The sequence below is a fragment of the Thrips palmi genome, unplaced genomic scaffold (assembly GCF_012932325.1).
Source record: "Thrips palmi isolate BJ-2018 unplaced genomic scaffold, TpBJ-2018v1 HiC_scaffold_12, whole genome shotgun sequence".
In the NCBI taxonomy this organism is placed as follows: Eukaryota; Metazoa; Arthropoda; class Insecta; order Thysanoptera; family Thripidae; genus Thrips; species Thrips palmi.
Genome location: NW_023144623.1, coordinates 4,863,170 through 4,877,458, shown reverse-complemented (window position 1 = coordinate 4,877,458; position 14,289 = coordinate 4,863,170). Strand labels below are relative to the sequence as shown.

At 46.7% G+C, this 14,289-nt stretch overlaps 1 protein-coding gene across 1 annotated transcript; it reads right to left on the bottom strand.

The window, feature by feature from the left end:
- Positions 1-3,396: 3,396 nt before the first annotated feature.
- LOC117640174 (cadherin-87A) lies at positions 3,397-13,789 on the bottom strand. Its single transcript, XM_034376464.1, has 34 exons — positions 13,718-13,789; positions 13,422-13,630; positions 12,836-12,982; positions 12,497-12,757; positions 12,220-12,412; positions 12,022-12,134; positions 11,734-11,931; positions 11,252-11,646; positions 10,879-11,152; positions 10,615-10,779; positions 10,407-10,530; positions 10,139-10,330; positions 9,944-10,041; positions 9,707-9,862; positions 9,463-9,595; positions 9,166-9,381; positions 8,918-9,075; positions 8,567-8,839; positions 8,315-8,495; positions 8,027-8,235; positions 7,707-7,904; positions 7,450-7,621; positions 7,158-7,360; positions 6,946-7,069; positions 6,744-6,858; positions 6,478-6,652; positions 6,227-6,402; positions 6,001-6,136; positions 5,799-5,923; positions 5,609-5,710; positions 5,401-5,503; positions 5,185-5,304; positions 4,938-5,089; positions 3,397-4,838 (listed from the first exon to the last, which is right to left on the bottom strand). Exons 2-33 carry the CDS (start codon positions 13,590-13,592, stop codon positions 4,940-4,942), a joined length of 5,556 nt encoding a protein of 1,851 aa, XP_034232355.1. The 5' UTR covers positions 13,593-13,630; positions 13,718-13,789; the 3' UTR covers positions 3,397-4,838; positions 4,938-4,939.
- Positions 13,790-14,289: the final 500 nt, after the last annotated feature.

Genomic DNA, 14,289 nt, shown 5'->3' with positions numbered 1-14,289 from the left:
AAACAGTGCCTAGCCTGCTGGAAAAGGCAGCTGGATCGACAGCCCGGGATTGGAACGGGGCGGTAAAGCCGTGCAGCCGGCGCGGCGGGGCCCAACTGAAAATGACCCCCGCGGAGTGGCACGCTTCCCCCGCCCCACCCCGACGCACCCCGCCGCACCTCACCGCGCCTCGCCCCGCCCCGCGGCGCCCCGCGGGACTGCCGCGCGTCCCGGCGGGATGGGGCTGATACATTATGTTACATGTTGCGGGGGAGGGCGGTGGGGACGGGGACGAGGGACGCGCACCAGGCCCTCCCGGGAAGTGCGCGCGGGTGCTCGCCCGGGCGGCGATGCGGTGCACGCTATGCAGGCCAAGCAGGCCGGGCAGGCCAGGCAGGCCGAGAGACTCCATCGCTCGTGGAAAACTTGCGGCGAATGCGGAATGGGTGCGCCGCGCTGCGCCGCGCTGCACGCCGCACGACGCAGAGGGCCTTCTTCGCCTTCGCCTTCAACTTTTCTCTGTTCCTCGCACCGCGCTCCTTCCTCTTCCTCCCTTCTTCCGGGACGCGGCGCCACGGCGACGCCGCAGAGCGTCTCCGAACACAGTGTTTCGTCGCCGCCCTGTCTCTCTCGCACCCCTACGACAGGCCCCATGAATGTGTGTGGAGAGAGAGAGAGAGAGAGAGAGAGAGAGAGAGAGAGAGAGAGAGAGACTGAACGACGAAAGCAATGTTCGGAATCGGCCTGCTGTGGAGGGGAGCGTTTTTCGCCGCTGGACCCTGTAAGTGCTAAAAGCGCCCGGGGCGTGGCGTGGCGTGGCGTGGCGCGGCGTGGCGTGGCGCGGCGTGGCCGCGGCGTTCGGTTCCGGTCCACGACAAACAACCACGGCGACGGTCTGGGAGTCCCGCCGAGTCCGGCCCGCGGCACCTTCTCCGGACCAGTCACTGCAGACTGATTCCGAAGAGGGCCCCGTCGCCCTGTCTCTCTCGCACCCCGACGAGACGCGCCGCGAGTGCGAGAGAGACAGAGGGACGAAGGCGCCGTCAGGATTCAGCCCGCGGCACCAAGTGGTCCAGGGCTGTCGCGCGGTCGGGCGAGCGAGTGAAGATTAATATCGCGGGGTATTGTGATCGATGGCTGGCGGGGCTGGCGGGGCTGGTGCTGGCCGTGCTGGCCGTGCTGGCCGTGCTGGCCGTGAGATGGAAGGGAAATATATCGAAAGGGCGCTGCAGTTCCACAGCCCTCCCCCGCCTCTCCCACGCGGTGCAGCGACACCAGCGCCTGGCGCCTAGCGCCTGCGGGGTGCCGGGTGGGCCAGCCCGCAGCACAGGCCTGCTCGACGGCACTGCCTACCCGCCAGGCGCTCCACCGCCTGCGGGGTGCCGGGTGGGCCAGCCCGCAGCACAGGCCTGCTCGACGGCACTGCCTACCCGCCAGGCGCTCCACCGCCTGCGGGGTGCCGGGTGGGCCAGCCCGCAGCACAGGCCTGCTCGACGGCACTGCCTACCCGCCAGGCGCTCCACCGCCTGCGGGGTGCCGGGTGGGCCAGCCCGCAGCACAGGCCTGCTCGACGGCACTGCCTACCCGCCAGGCGCTCCACCGCCTGCGGGGTGCCGGGTGGGCCAGCCCGCAGCACAGGCCTGCTCGACGGCACTGCCTACCCGCCAGGCGCCCCGGCCGCGGGGGGAGCAGCACTCCGTCGAGGCGGAAGCGCTGGATATTGAAACGAAGCGAGAGGGCTCCTGTACCACTCCGAGAAGGGCGCGGGGGTGATGCGCGCTGGGGGTGGTGGTGGTGGGGATGCACATTATGAAGAAATTCGACATGAAAAGAGTGTGCCAGCTCGCATACCGACCGCGACCCCCCCCTCCCTCCCCTTTTTGAGGAGCGGCATCCCTTGAGCCCTCTGCGAGAGCCGAAGCAAGGCCTCAGCCGCACTACGCCCAATGAGATGCACGCATGCAAAGAATGAGGGGGGGGAGGGGCACGCCACCCTTCGCATCGAGGTCTCGTGGGTCTGTTGCGGCCAGACTGCAATAGGCTGAATGGGGTCCAAGGCACGGGCCCCTCCCCGCCCCGCCTCCAGCCCCACCAGGGGGCGGTCAGGTGGCCTGCAGTGGCCTGGAAAACGGACGGACGGCCAACCTGGTTAGCTGGAGAAGCTGGGGAAAGGCAGAAGCCGAGCCAAGTTAGCAGGGGGTGTCATCCTTGCGGCGTAGCCGCGTAGCCGCGCCACTGTTAAAACAACAGCTGGACCGCACCAGGGGGTGTCCACCCCTCGTCCGCCCCGAGGGGGCGAAGCGGGCGAAGCGGCCGGATGGCTTCAAGTCCCAAGGCCGATGTGAAATGTCATAGAAGGCTCCGCACGGGGCGCGTGGCCGCGCGTGGGACGGCACGACGGCACGACGGCGCACGGAGGGCGAGATGCCGAGGAGATGGTGCTATGGCGGGGACGAGACTTTGTTATTGGACAATAAATGGCAACTCGACGAGAAAGAACGCCCAGCGCGCAGCTCTATGGAACGGCGGACAGCCCTCCGAGACATTCCCTGCCGCCCGGCGTCTCATTTCGAGTTTTTTCCCCGTGTGCCTTCTCTCTCTTTCTTTCTTTATCTTTCTCTCTCTCTCTCTCTCTCTCTCTCTCTCTCTCTCTCTCTCTCTCTCTCTCTCTCTCTCGAGTGCGACAGAGACAGGGACACGAAAGTAGATAGGCGGCATCTGGCGGCGGCGGCAACGGCAGCACGTCCTGCCCAAGGACCAAGGACTTGGTTCCTCCCGGCCCGGCATGGCCCGGCGAGGATCAGGCGATTTAAAAGTCGCCCAGCCCAGCCCACGGCCTGCCATGGCCTGCCTTGGCCCAGACGTGTTGCCCGGGGGTGGCGCGGTGCGCAGGGCGGTCGCCGTTGCCTCAGTGGCTCAACTCCCGGCAGGCTGATCCTGAACAGCGCGCTCCACCATCCGTCTCTCTCGCACCCGCACGGGACGCCCGGCACGGGCCGTGAGTGCGAGAGAGACAGAGCGACGCTAGGATAAGAGCCAGGCCTGGGGCCTCACGCCGCAGCCCATTATCAGATGAGCACCCCGGGGATTACACCGAAAAGCAAAGCCTTGCCCGCCCGGCGCCCACACCGGGCAGGTGGTCGAACAGTCCACCGCCCCCGGTAAATGGGGAAGTGGGTGCGAAGAATAATTCATGCATCTCCTTTTTGTCCCCATTTTTTTTTTTTTTTTTTTTGGGGGGGGGGGCTTTGGTGCCGGGTGGGGCCATGTCTCCCATCATCCCTTTCCTTTTAGCAGTGTCTGACACTGTACTAACTCGGGGCATTAGGCTGTATGCTCTGTATTCTTGCAAACAACTTTATCACAATAATCCTCATCAAAAGAAATTGCGTATCAGGTGGAAATGAAACAAGCCGGCATAGTGTACAAATATCTATTTTTGTAACAAATGTAAACACTGTAACAAATGACAGACATTTGAAGTACTCACTCAAAAAAAAAATGAAGGCCCTCATTTCTGAGCGGCACATTGAAACAATATACTATATCTTCTTGGTTGTCTGCATGACAATTTGAAAGGTATCACAATTTTTCTGTTTTTTACATCATGCCTCAGAGAGACTTGTAGGTTGTTAGGTAACACCAACTAAAATCAAAATACTAACTGTACAATATATTCATCCAATTTAGTTAATTACAGTTTGTTCCTAGTATGAAAATAGCAAACCTGCACCATTTGTAAAGTGCATAATATGGCAAATTTAAAAAGTTTTGCTCGACACATAAAAATAAGTTTCAAAAATGACATTTTAAAGTTTCATTACAATAGCAGCAAACTGGAATGTCACGTCCATGGACCCATCACTTCTTTGACTGTTGGAGTAATGGATAACTGGTCAAATATCTTAGTTATTTACCATATCTACAAAAATAGAACATCTATCTAAAACTAATAATAATTACTGAGCAGTAATTGGAAAACACTATCTCCTCAGCAAGAGATTCATGGTCACAATGCATTTTATCATATCTACAGCACATAATTATTCATTCTTTCATGCTTGACTTTCTATTTTACATAAATCTCCATTGACATTAATTCTGGGATAACTTATTACTTACATTCCTCTATCCATCTGGCACCCACTCTTGTCAGTCTTTTCTCCAAAAAAATTTATGGGCATTAACAATGAACAGGGGAAACAGAGGCATCCTCATATTAATTAAAATAAATTAAAAAGAAAAACATTACAACATTCAACAACAAAACAGACCAAAAACTGGGTACAGGTAGCATCACATAAAATAACTGATGAATACTGATCATAATAAGTATTTTTTAACTATTCAGGCTACACATTAAAATAGAAAATAGTCAAATGCACAGCATTTGCATGGGTGATGCTTGTTCATAAAGTACCATTGTACTTCTTTCATTTATGTACACAACTTTATACAACACAAAGTTAAAATCAAAATTGCATATTACAGTAATACACATGTCAACATGAAACAAGATATTGAAAATGTATCACATGCATCACATCTTCCTCTGGTTTCCAAACAAAGAGTTCATTAGGTAAAGCTTCAGTATGACTCAAAAACTATCTACTCCAACAACTAATTTATGTAACAATCGTAAAAAACACACAACACTGAACACAACCACGTTTTGACACAACAATTCATCTTTATGACACAGCACAAATTGGCACATAAAGAAGCAGATCCGACTGGACAGCAATCCTATAGGACAGAATCGTTGGACGGAAAAAAGACGTTAAATCCAAAAAGAGAGAAAGATTCTAAATGAATCAGTCGCAGAATCAATCGAAGAAATTATTAAGTAATACGTTTCTCTGTAAAAGCGAAGAGAGGAACAAATTAAAAGCTTACTAAAGAAACATATTCCCTAGTTAATATTAAGTAGAAGGTGCCTGGCCACTGAAAAATCATACGCTCATATTAGCTCTGCTACAAAATGTGGTTGTCCGTGGTGGTGTGCTCTTACACTCCCCCCTGCTGAGCCAGGTAGAGGTGGAGGAAGAGCAGGAAGTTGATCAGGCACCTGGAATGTTGAGCCTTGGAAACCTAGAGCAGCTTCATACATCTGAAAAAGAAACAACAAAAAAACATGCATTTTTCTTCAAACACAGATCGAGGTACAAATTGTAAGGGGTTCGAATGGAATTTATTGGATCTTACGTCTCTATGATTTCCATGATTATCAGTTCCTCTCAATGTTGCATAATTGCCTCCATCATCTGCAACATCTTGAGAGCCTCTTCTGTTTGGGTGCTGAATTGTTGCATAGGTGTTGTCAACCTAAAATAACACAATGACAAACAAAATGACAAAACTCCAACCAGAAAATAAAAAAATAATGCTTTTAAACAAAGCATATGACACAACATAACTTACATGTGAAAAGTCAGCACTGTCTCTGCATTCAATATCTACACTATGATCGGGTTCACAAAAAACTTGCATGGTTAATTCTTGCTCTTCATACAATTTCAATTTCCTGTAAAAGTTCAAGATCATTTCAGAAATTATATTGACCCTTTTAATTGCCATACATTTATGGTTTCAAGTTATTTTTCTCTTTTTTATTTTTGTAGAAACTCACTGCTCAATCCATAGGGGGTTCTCTGTGGTGTTTAAGTCATCAATAATGGCTTTTTTAATGAGAGCATCCTTTTTCTTCATGTCTGATGGTTGTGACACAATCCTGAAATAGATAAAAATATTGTTGGAATAACAATCTTATCCTTCAAGTTATTCTGCATAAAAGGGTACTCCCATTAATTTTAACTGACCAGTGTCTGAAGCAGCAACAAACAACAACGACTGTGACACATCCGACGAAGAGAACTATGAGCAGAGCAATGAGAGCAGCAAGAGCTGAGTCGATGGATTCTTCCTTTGGCGTCACATAAGCAGGCTGTAACAAACAACAACATTCATTTGCAACCGTTTTTCAACTTGTAAAATAAAATGAATCACAAAGAAAAATCTTACCACAACATTTTCAATAGCAAAACCAGCATAGTAGTCCTTCAAAAAGTCATACTTTGCATCAATAACTTTCAGTACTTCTGGAATGGCCGAAATTGTGTTGGATGGAGTGTCGACAACATGAAGGTACATGTCACTCCTGAGCATGGAAAAAAAAACCAAATGAGATTGATTCCAAACTAACATGTTTTTTTTTTATTTCTGACATTTTTGAAGAAGAAAAACTTACCAATCTGGTCGAGGGCGCCCCTGGCTATTAACATGTGGACCAATGCCATCCACAACAACCAGTCGTTGGGTGGCATTTGACAATTCAGCCACAATTTCAGCCTGCTGGGCATTGACTTCACTGGGAGGTCGTGACAAAATTACTCGAACAAGTTGTGAAGGTTCATACAGCCACACCTAAAACAGAGAAACTTGCAGTGACTTACAGAGCCCAGAATTAACTAGAAAACTCACTTTGATGTCAATACTTACATGAACCTTGGTTCTTGTCTCCCTCTCAGGTGTGGCTTGCTCTCTAGCAACCACATCAACAATGAATCGATCTTGATTGTATTCGGCCATGTAATTGGACGTGCGAAGCTGACCACTTTGTGTGATGTTAAATGGACTCGGGACTATTGATCCAGATGATCTGTTGGACCCATACCTAAAAAAAAAAAAAAAGTTAAATGAAAATGAGTTGTTTGAAAAAAAAAAACTTACTAGCCAATCACACTTGAGAACCCAGTGGTACACACTTGTAAAGATTGGATGCTGCAATATAATAGATGATGGAACCATTCGCTCCCAAATCAGGGTCCTTTGCTGTGAGTTGAATCACAAGCTCATCAACATTAGCCATGGCATTGACACCTGGAAATTGAAGAAAAGAAAACTGAATTGTTGAAGACATATAGATAAACAACAAAATGAATTAGGTCAAACTATAACTATGTATACCTGCAAAATAGTTTGCGTGTTCAAATTGAGGTGCATTATCATTCTCATCCAGTACTGCAATCACAACATGGGCAATTGTGGGGTCTTGCTGGAGTTCATCATCACTCAAACCACTCATTTCCTCCTGAGAAAAATAAGACCAGATCAAAAATTAAATCTGAGACAGTTGAGCATTGCAATGGTAATTTTTCACAAAATAGTAACTAGATTACCTTTGACATGTAAAAATCAGGATCATTACTAGCTTTGACATACAGCTCAAAGGAGTCCTCCTTTTCACGGTCAAGGGTGGCATTTGTGTAAATGGTTCCATCAGTTCGTTCAATTGTAAAAAGGCCAGGGCCACTAGACCGAATGATATAATAATATATTCTAGCATAAAGCCCTTCATCCGGATCATGTGCTTCCACTTTACCTAGAACCAAAATTGAAGTGTTACATAAGGTTAAATAATATAACTTGATAAGTAAACCATTCCTCAACTGGTTAAAACACTGTGCTTACCTATTTTCACAGTACTTGGTGCATTTTCAGGAGCACTGAAATGATATGGGTTTGTTGATGAAGTGCGGGGGAACTCAGGATAGTTGTCATTAGCATCGATGATATTAATGGTGAGTACTCTCAGGGTTTCATAGCTAGTGGGGGATCCGTGGTCACGAGCAACTAGGACCAACTATAACAAAAGGAAATGTTTAATATGACGCACAAAAGAAAAGGTTTGAGGAAAGAAAAAAAAATCAAGGCCAGTGTTTCACTACCTCATATTTATCTTTCACTTCTCTATCCAGGAGCACTTTGGTGACGATTTCTCCAGATTCTTCATTGATATAAAACTCATCTGTTTCTTGAACATTTTTATTATCAACCTTGAAGTGATAAGTGACATGACCATTTTCACCACTGTCACCATCATTGGCCTTCACGAACATCACTGAGTAACCCACTTCTGCATTGCTCTGAATTAAAAAAATTAAAAAGCCACAATAAATAAATGATGGGAAAGAGCAGGTTCAGTATTATAATATTTCTTTCTTATCACGTTCAATTCAAATAAAACGTTTCTTGAATTTATTTTTACCTCTGGAATACCAATGGAGGCATTGGTGGATCCTGGCTGGAAGAATACTGGCTTATTGTGGTTCACATCAAGAACTGTAATATTTACATCTGCGCGGTCCATGAAATGTCCATCACTTGCTTCTACTAAGAGGTGGAAGTGGCGCTCAGCACCCACCAGAGAAGAGGATGCATATAAAACCCCTGTCTCTGGATCTACAGCAAATGCACCTAAAACAAAAGAGGCTAGGTATTTAATATATGTCCCATTTAAAAATGAGGAAGAAAGACAAAAATAGGATTCACTTACCTCCACTGTTACCAGACACAATTGAATACCGCACATGAGCATTTTCTCCTTGATCGGGATCTTCAGCCCGGAGCTGGACTAAAGGTGCATTGAGAGACACCGTCTCTTCAACAGTTGCTCTATAACTGTGCTGGGTTAGGACAGGGGGGTTATCATTGATGTCTAAAATACGAATGACCACCTGTGCCCGATAAAAATTGATTAGATACTGCCCTGATGCTAAACTTATATTCTCAGAGGCCCTGGACCTACCGGAACTGCTGCTGTACGCCTAGTATCAGGAGGAGCACCATCACTAGCCATTACTTGAATTGTTATTTCAGGAGTTGTCTCTCGGTCCAACACTCGGGGATGAGCAACAGTGATCTCTCCACTATCTCGGTCAATTAAAAAGTCATTGCTGTGTTCTCCTATGAGTTGGTAAGTGACAACACCAAACAAGCCATCGTCCTTATCTGTCGCTTTCACTTTAACAACTACAGTGCCTGCAGGGGCATTTTCCTTGACTGCAGCTTCATACTTTGGCTGTAATGAATGAATGTAATAAATAAGATGGCCTTGCTGACAATTTTACAGTAAATTTAAGCCCCCTATGGGACCTACCTGAGCAAATACAGGATCCATATCATTGATATTGACAACATTAACTGTTACATCAGCTGTTGATGAGAGTGGGGGTGCACCTGAATCATAAGCCACAACTGTGAAGTTTAGCCTGTTATTTTCCTCATAGTCTATACGCCTGGTGGTGCGGACAACACCTGAAAGCAACAAGTCAATTTTTTATCTCAATCCTAATCAATTTCAGCTACTACAATTGACTCTTTTGACATTTTAAAGGCCTGTCTTACCTGTGACATTATTTATTTCAAAATAAGCAGATGGAGGAACAATGGCATATCCTTGTATGTTGGAATCAGCATCTGTGGCTGTAAAGGTTCCCACTGTTGTCCCAATGGGCTGCTCTTCAATGAGCTCAACTTTGTAGTGAGGATCCTCTCTCGTCCAAGGCTTGGAAAACATTGGAGGGAAATCATTCACATCAATGATATTTACCACCAATGTGCCTAGTTGGAAAAGGAATAAATTTCATTGAGTACACAATCAACACAAATCAGTGGGATTAAATCAAAGTGTGACTGCATTACCTTTCCCTTGCTGCATAGTTGGGGCAGTAATATCTGTGACCAAAACTGTGATTCTAACAACTGCTGCTATATCACGCTGTAGAGGCTTTGCAACGAAAACTTCACCAGTAGAGCTGTCAATACTGAAAAATTCCTGTATCATTTTTGTTTGGAGGAGAAACAAAAGCAAACATACAATTAGAATTGGTTTATAAAGCAAATAAGTCTGCAGATTTTAGTTCAAAAACACAAGACATTTGCTCACCTTGAAATCCTCAGTATCATTCACTGGTTTCCCATGCTTGTCAACAGCTGTGATTGGTTCTGATGCAGCAAAGTTCAAAGCCTCAGGTGTATTCACATCCAGGTCAGTGGCGTTAAGAGTGTAGAATAATGTGCCAGGCTGAGTATCTTCAGTCACCTGAAAATTTGTAAACATGTAATTTTGTAATCAAGTACAGTTATTTTGCACTTCTAATTTTAACAAAACTATTATACTTACAGCAGCATTTTGAGTGGCTGGCACAAAGAAAGGGGCTTTGTCATTTGTGTTGAGGATATTGACCATTAATGTGGTTGTACCACTAAGCATCGGAATACCTGGCAAAAAAAAAAAATAACAAAACTTTGATGCTTTAAGCTCTAGGAACAGTGGCATTACAGAAAACTCAAATAATATAAACTTTAATTTCTCTACCTCCATCAACAGCTATGATCTCAATGTTATACAAGCGTCGGCGATCAAAGTCTAAGTGGTTTGCTACTTTCACAACCCCGGAGTCTGAATCAATGGAAAAATCATCAAATGCACCCTTTTGAATTTTGTATTTTATTTGGGCATTGACTCCCGCATCTGCATCTGTGGCTGTTACAGTGTCCACCATTGTGCCTGAAACAAGCAGAATTCATATTTAATATTTTGTCGACTTAACTGATCTTAAAGAGTACATGATTCCAGAACTCACCAATATCAATATCTTCTGGTAGTGATGCGAGGTATGTCTCTTGTTCAAACTCGGGATGGTTATTGTTCACATCCAAAACATTAATATGGACGATACATTGTGAACTGAATTTTCCATCAGAGGCCTGAGAAATAATGATTTCATTATAATTAAATTAGATACAATATGAGTCAAAAGTTGTAGGAGTTCATGCATCACAAAAAATTACCTGGACAGTTAAGTCAATTGTATCAGTAGGAATATTTGTCATATCTAGACCAGTAGGATTTGAGACTTTCACTTCCCCAGTGAGAGAATCAATGGAGAAAAGATTCTGAATATTGCCTTGTTTGATTGAGTAGGTAACCTCGGATGTTTTATCAGCATCTCGTGCCTGAAATAACATAGTAATAGAAAAATTAACAGTCAGCTAAACCAAATTTTATTTAATATTTTGCACCGACCAACTTTTGTGCATGGCAAAAGAAAATACCTCAACAACAAGAGGAGGTTCAAAGCCAGACGCTCCCTCATCAATTACAGCACTGTAATTCTGACTGGTGAAAATTGGAGTGTTGTCATTCGAATCAAGGAGAGAGATTTTCAAGGGAACCACAGCAGACAAGCCTCCCTGTGATCCCTCATCATCAGTAACCTTGTAATTCAAGTAGTAGACAGGTTTCGTTTCGAAGTCCAAGCAAGATCCTGAGCCAGGGTTTTCGCAAGGTGCAACCAAAATCACCCCAGTTTTTCTGTTTACAACAAATCTGAAAATTGTAAAATCAAAACAAAAATTAGTACAATTGGTTATATTTTTGGTTCTTTTTCAAATTAAATTTAGGGGAAATGAAAGAAAAATGTCTTACTTTTCGGCACCATCACCAATCAACTGATAGACAAAACCATCTTCACCATAGCGACCATGGTCTCGATCATGAGCAGTGATGGTGGTTATTACAGTTCCTGGGGAAGCACTCTCATGCACACTGGCAGAATATGCTTCCAAATCAAAAACTGGTGCATTGTCATTCTCATCAGTTACAGTCACAGTAACAGTTGCAGTAGATGATAGTCTAGGTTCTGTGTGTAACTCCTCAGCAACCACCAAAATAATAAATTTACGGTTGTTGGGGTTTTCATAATCCATAGAACCATTGGCAACTCTTATGTTGACTGATGTTGAACCTATTGCTTTGCTTGGTTCAACAGCAAAAGCACCAGAAACATCTTGTAAGTGCAATGAAAATTCAGAGTTTGTGCCCTGAAATAAACAGAAAGATTACAATAGACATATCTTCTTGTACATAACAAGAAAATTTGAAGTAGTAAAGTTAAATGGGGTACATACAACATCTGAGTCAGTCACAGTCATATCCAAGTGCGGCAAAGGTGTTCCATTGGCTGCATTTTCCGGAATCGAAACACTATACTCTTTCCGGTCAAATGTAGGTGGCTCATCATTAACATCACGGATTGTGACAGTAGCTTCAGCTGTAGCACTGGTGTAAGGATCTTCACTAGGATAACCATCAACTAGCTCTCTCGCCTATAGAACCAAGTTTCAAATAAAATATAAATTAGACAAAAAAAATTTAAAGAATAAACATTACAATAAAGTAAAGAAAAGAGGCCTTACCCTAATTTTTACTTTCAAAACACCTGTGGTGTCTTCTAAAGCCTCTCTATCTAGAGGACGAGCAGTTCTCAACTCTCCAGTGTGAGAATCCAGCAAAAAGTACTCCAGGGGATCTGAAACCACATTGTATTTGTTATCCGAACAATTAGAAAATTATGAGAGAAATAAAAAATACAAATGTTGAGGAAAAGCACTTACTATTAACAAGCTCATAGTAAATCGGCCTTGGTTGACCGCGGTCTCCATCTCTGGCTTGAGCTTTGAGAACAAGGGTACCGATTGGATCATTTTCTTCCAGAACTCCAGTTAATGATCCTTGGAAAACAGGAGGAGAATTCTGCACATCTTCAACTTTTACCTCAACACTTGTAGTTGAATTGAATGTCCCATCCTACATAACAGAGAATGTTATTAAATAATATAATAAAACAATTGGTCAAAAACATTTATAATTCTGAGCTGCTATTCTTCTTACCGTTGCCACCAGAACAAATTGGTAAAACTGACGTTCATTGTAGTCCAATGGCTTCTCCAAAACAATGTCGCCAGAGAAATGGCTGGCATTGGCTGACACAACTGAAACCGAAAACTTCTCACATGCTCCTTGAAACTGGGGATCTTCGACGCAAGCCACTTCCAGGGTTTCGCCTGTAAGGTCTGGATCTTGCAATTGTATTCCTCGGAACACAACAGTTTGGGGTTTTGCATCTTCAGGTACTAAAACTTCATAAGGAGTCTGAAAGATAATTTTAAAACATTATTATGTAAATAAACAATTAGATAGTGAGATGAAACATGATGAAGCTGAGCATACCCCAAGAAAAACAGGCGGATTATCATTCACATCAGCGATGATGACGGAGACTTCAACCTGGACCAGATTGTTTTTCCCACTGTGAATGACATTGTCATCGCCGAGCTCATCCTCCAGAGTGACATAAAACCTAAGAGTGTCGTTAATCTGAAACAGAAAGCACAACGATAAACATCAAGGCAAACCTTCTTCCATCCTGTAACCAGCTTCAGTAATTCTAACCCAATTTTGAGCGGATGCCGGTCGGGGGAGGGGTAGGGGAGGAGGTGGGACTGTTATTGTTTTGACTTGGGAAAGGGGGGAGGGGGCGTAGGGGGGGGGAAGCCACCGGTGGCCACGACCCCAGCGCTGCGCGGGCGCTGCGGAGGCTGGACGAACCAACCACCGCGCTGCCACAAGTGTTGTCTGCCTTCCCGGCGCTCCGTGCGCGTCGCGTATGCAGCAGACTGATTCCGAGAGTCGTTTTCGTCGCTCTGTCTCTCTCTCTTGCACCTTCAGAGGACGCCTTACGAGTGCGAGAGAGACGGAGTGACGCAGACGACACTCGGAATGAGTCTGCACTGCAGGCGTTGCAGTGCTCGCTCACCTCTCTGTCCAGCGGGCGGACTACCCGGACTTGTCCGGTGGTGCGGTCCACCTCGAAGCGGTCCGTGCCCACGATGCCGTAGCGGAGCGGCGAGCCCTCGGGGTCCTCGCCCTTGAGGGTGTAGACCACGTCGCCGACGGGGGCGTCCTCGAAGAGCACCAGGCCCTGCATGTCGGCCAGGAACAGCGGCGGCCGGTTGGCAAGCGCATCTGGAAAGGAGGAACCCGAGTTTGAATAAAATGAAGTGGACACACTGCAAAAATTCAAAACTTTTTAATTTTGAACGCGAAGCTTACCTTGAGTGGCGACCAGCAGGAGGAGGGCGAGCGGCAGCCACGGCGCCGACGCGGCCCGGTCGGCCTGGTGGCGGCGGGGCATGGCGGCCGAAAGGCCTGCAAGGCGGCCGTGCCGTGCCGTGCCGTGCCGCCGTGCCGTGCCAGCCGTGCCGGCCGGCCGTGCCGGCCAGCCGTCCCGTGCCAGCCGTGCCGTGCCGTGCCGTGCCGTGCCGTGCCAGCCGTGCCGTGCCGTGCCGTGCCGGGCGGAGGGGCGGAGGGCGACCCTGGAACAGAATAAGGTTGAGCTCGTTAGTCCCTGGTTCGCTTGGAGGGGAATTGAATGACTCGATGGCGCCTCGCCTTAGCCGCCTCTCGTCGCCGACCTGCCCTGCCTTGTCGCGCTGCCGCCTCATGCCGAAGGATCGTCACGTCGCTCTGTCTCTCTCGCACCGCTGCGGAGCGCCGCGTGAGTGCGAGAGAGACAGAGCGGCGTGACGATTGGCTCACTTCTATCCGCTGTCCGCACCCCCAAATGGCGGCACGTGCGTGCCTCTGTCTCTCTCGCACACACAGTGCAGGCGGCGCAGTCATCA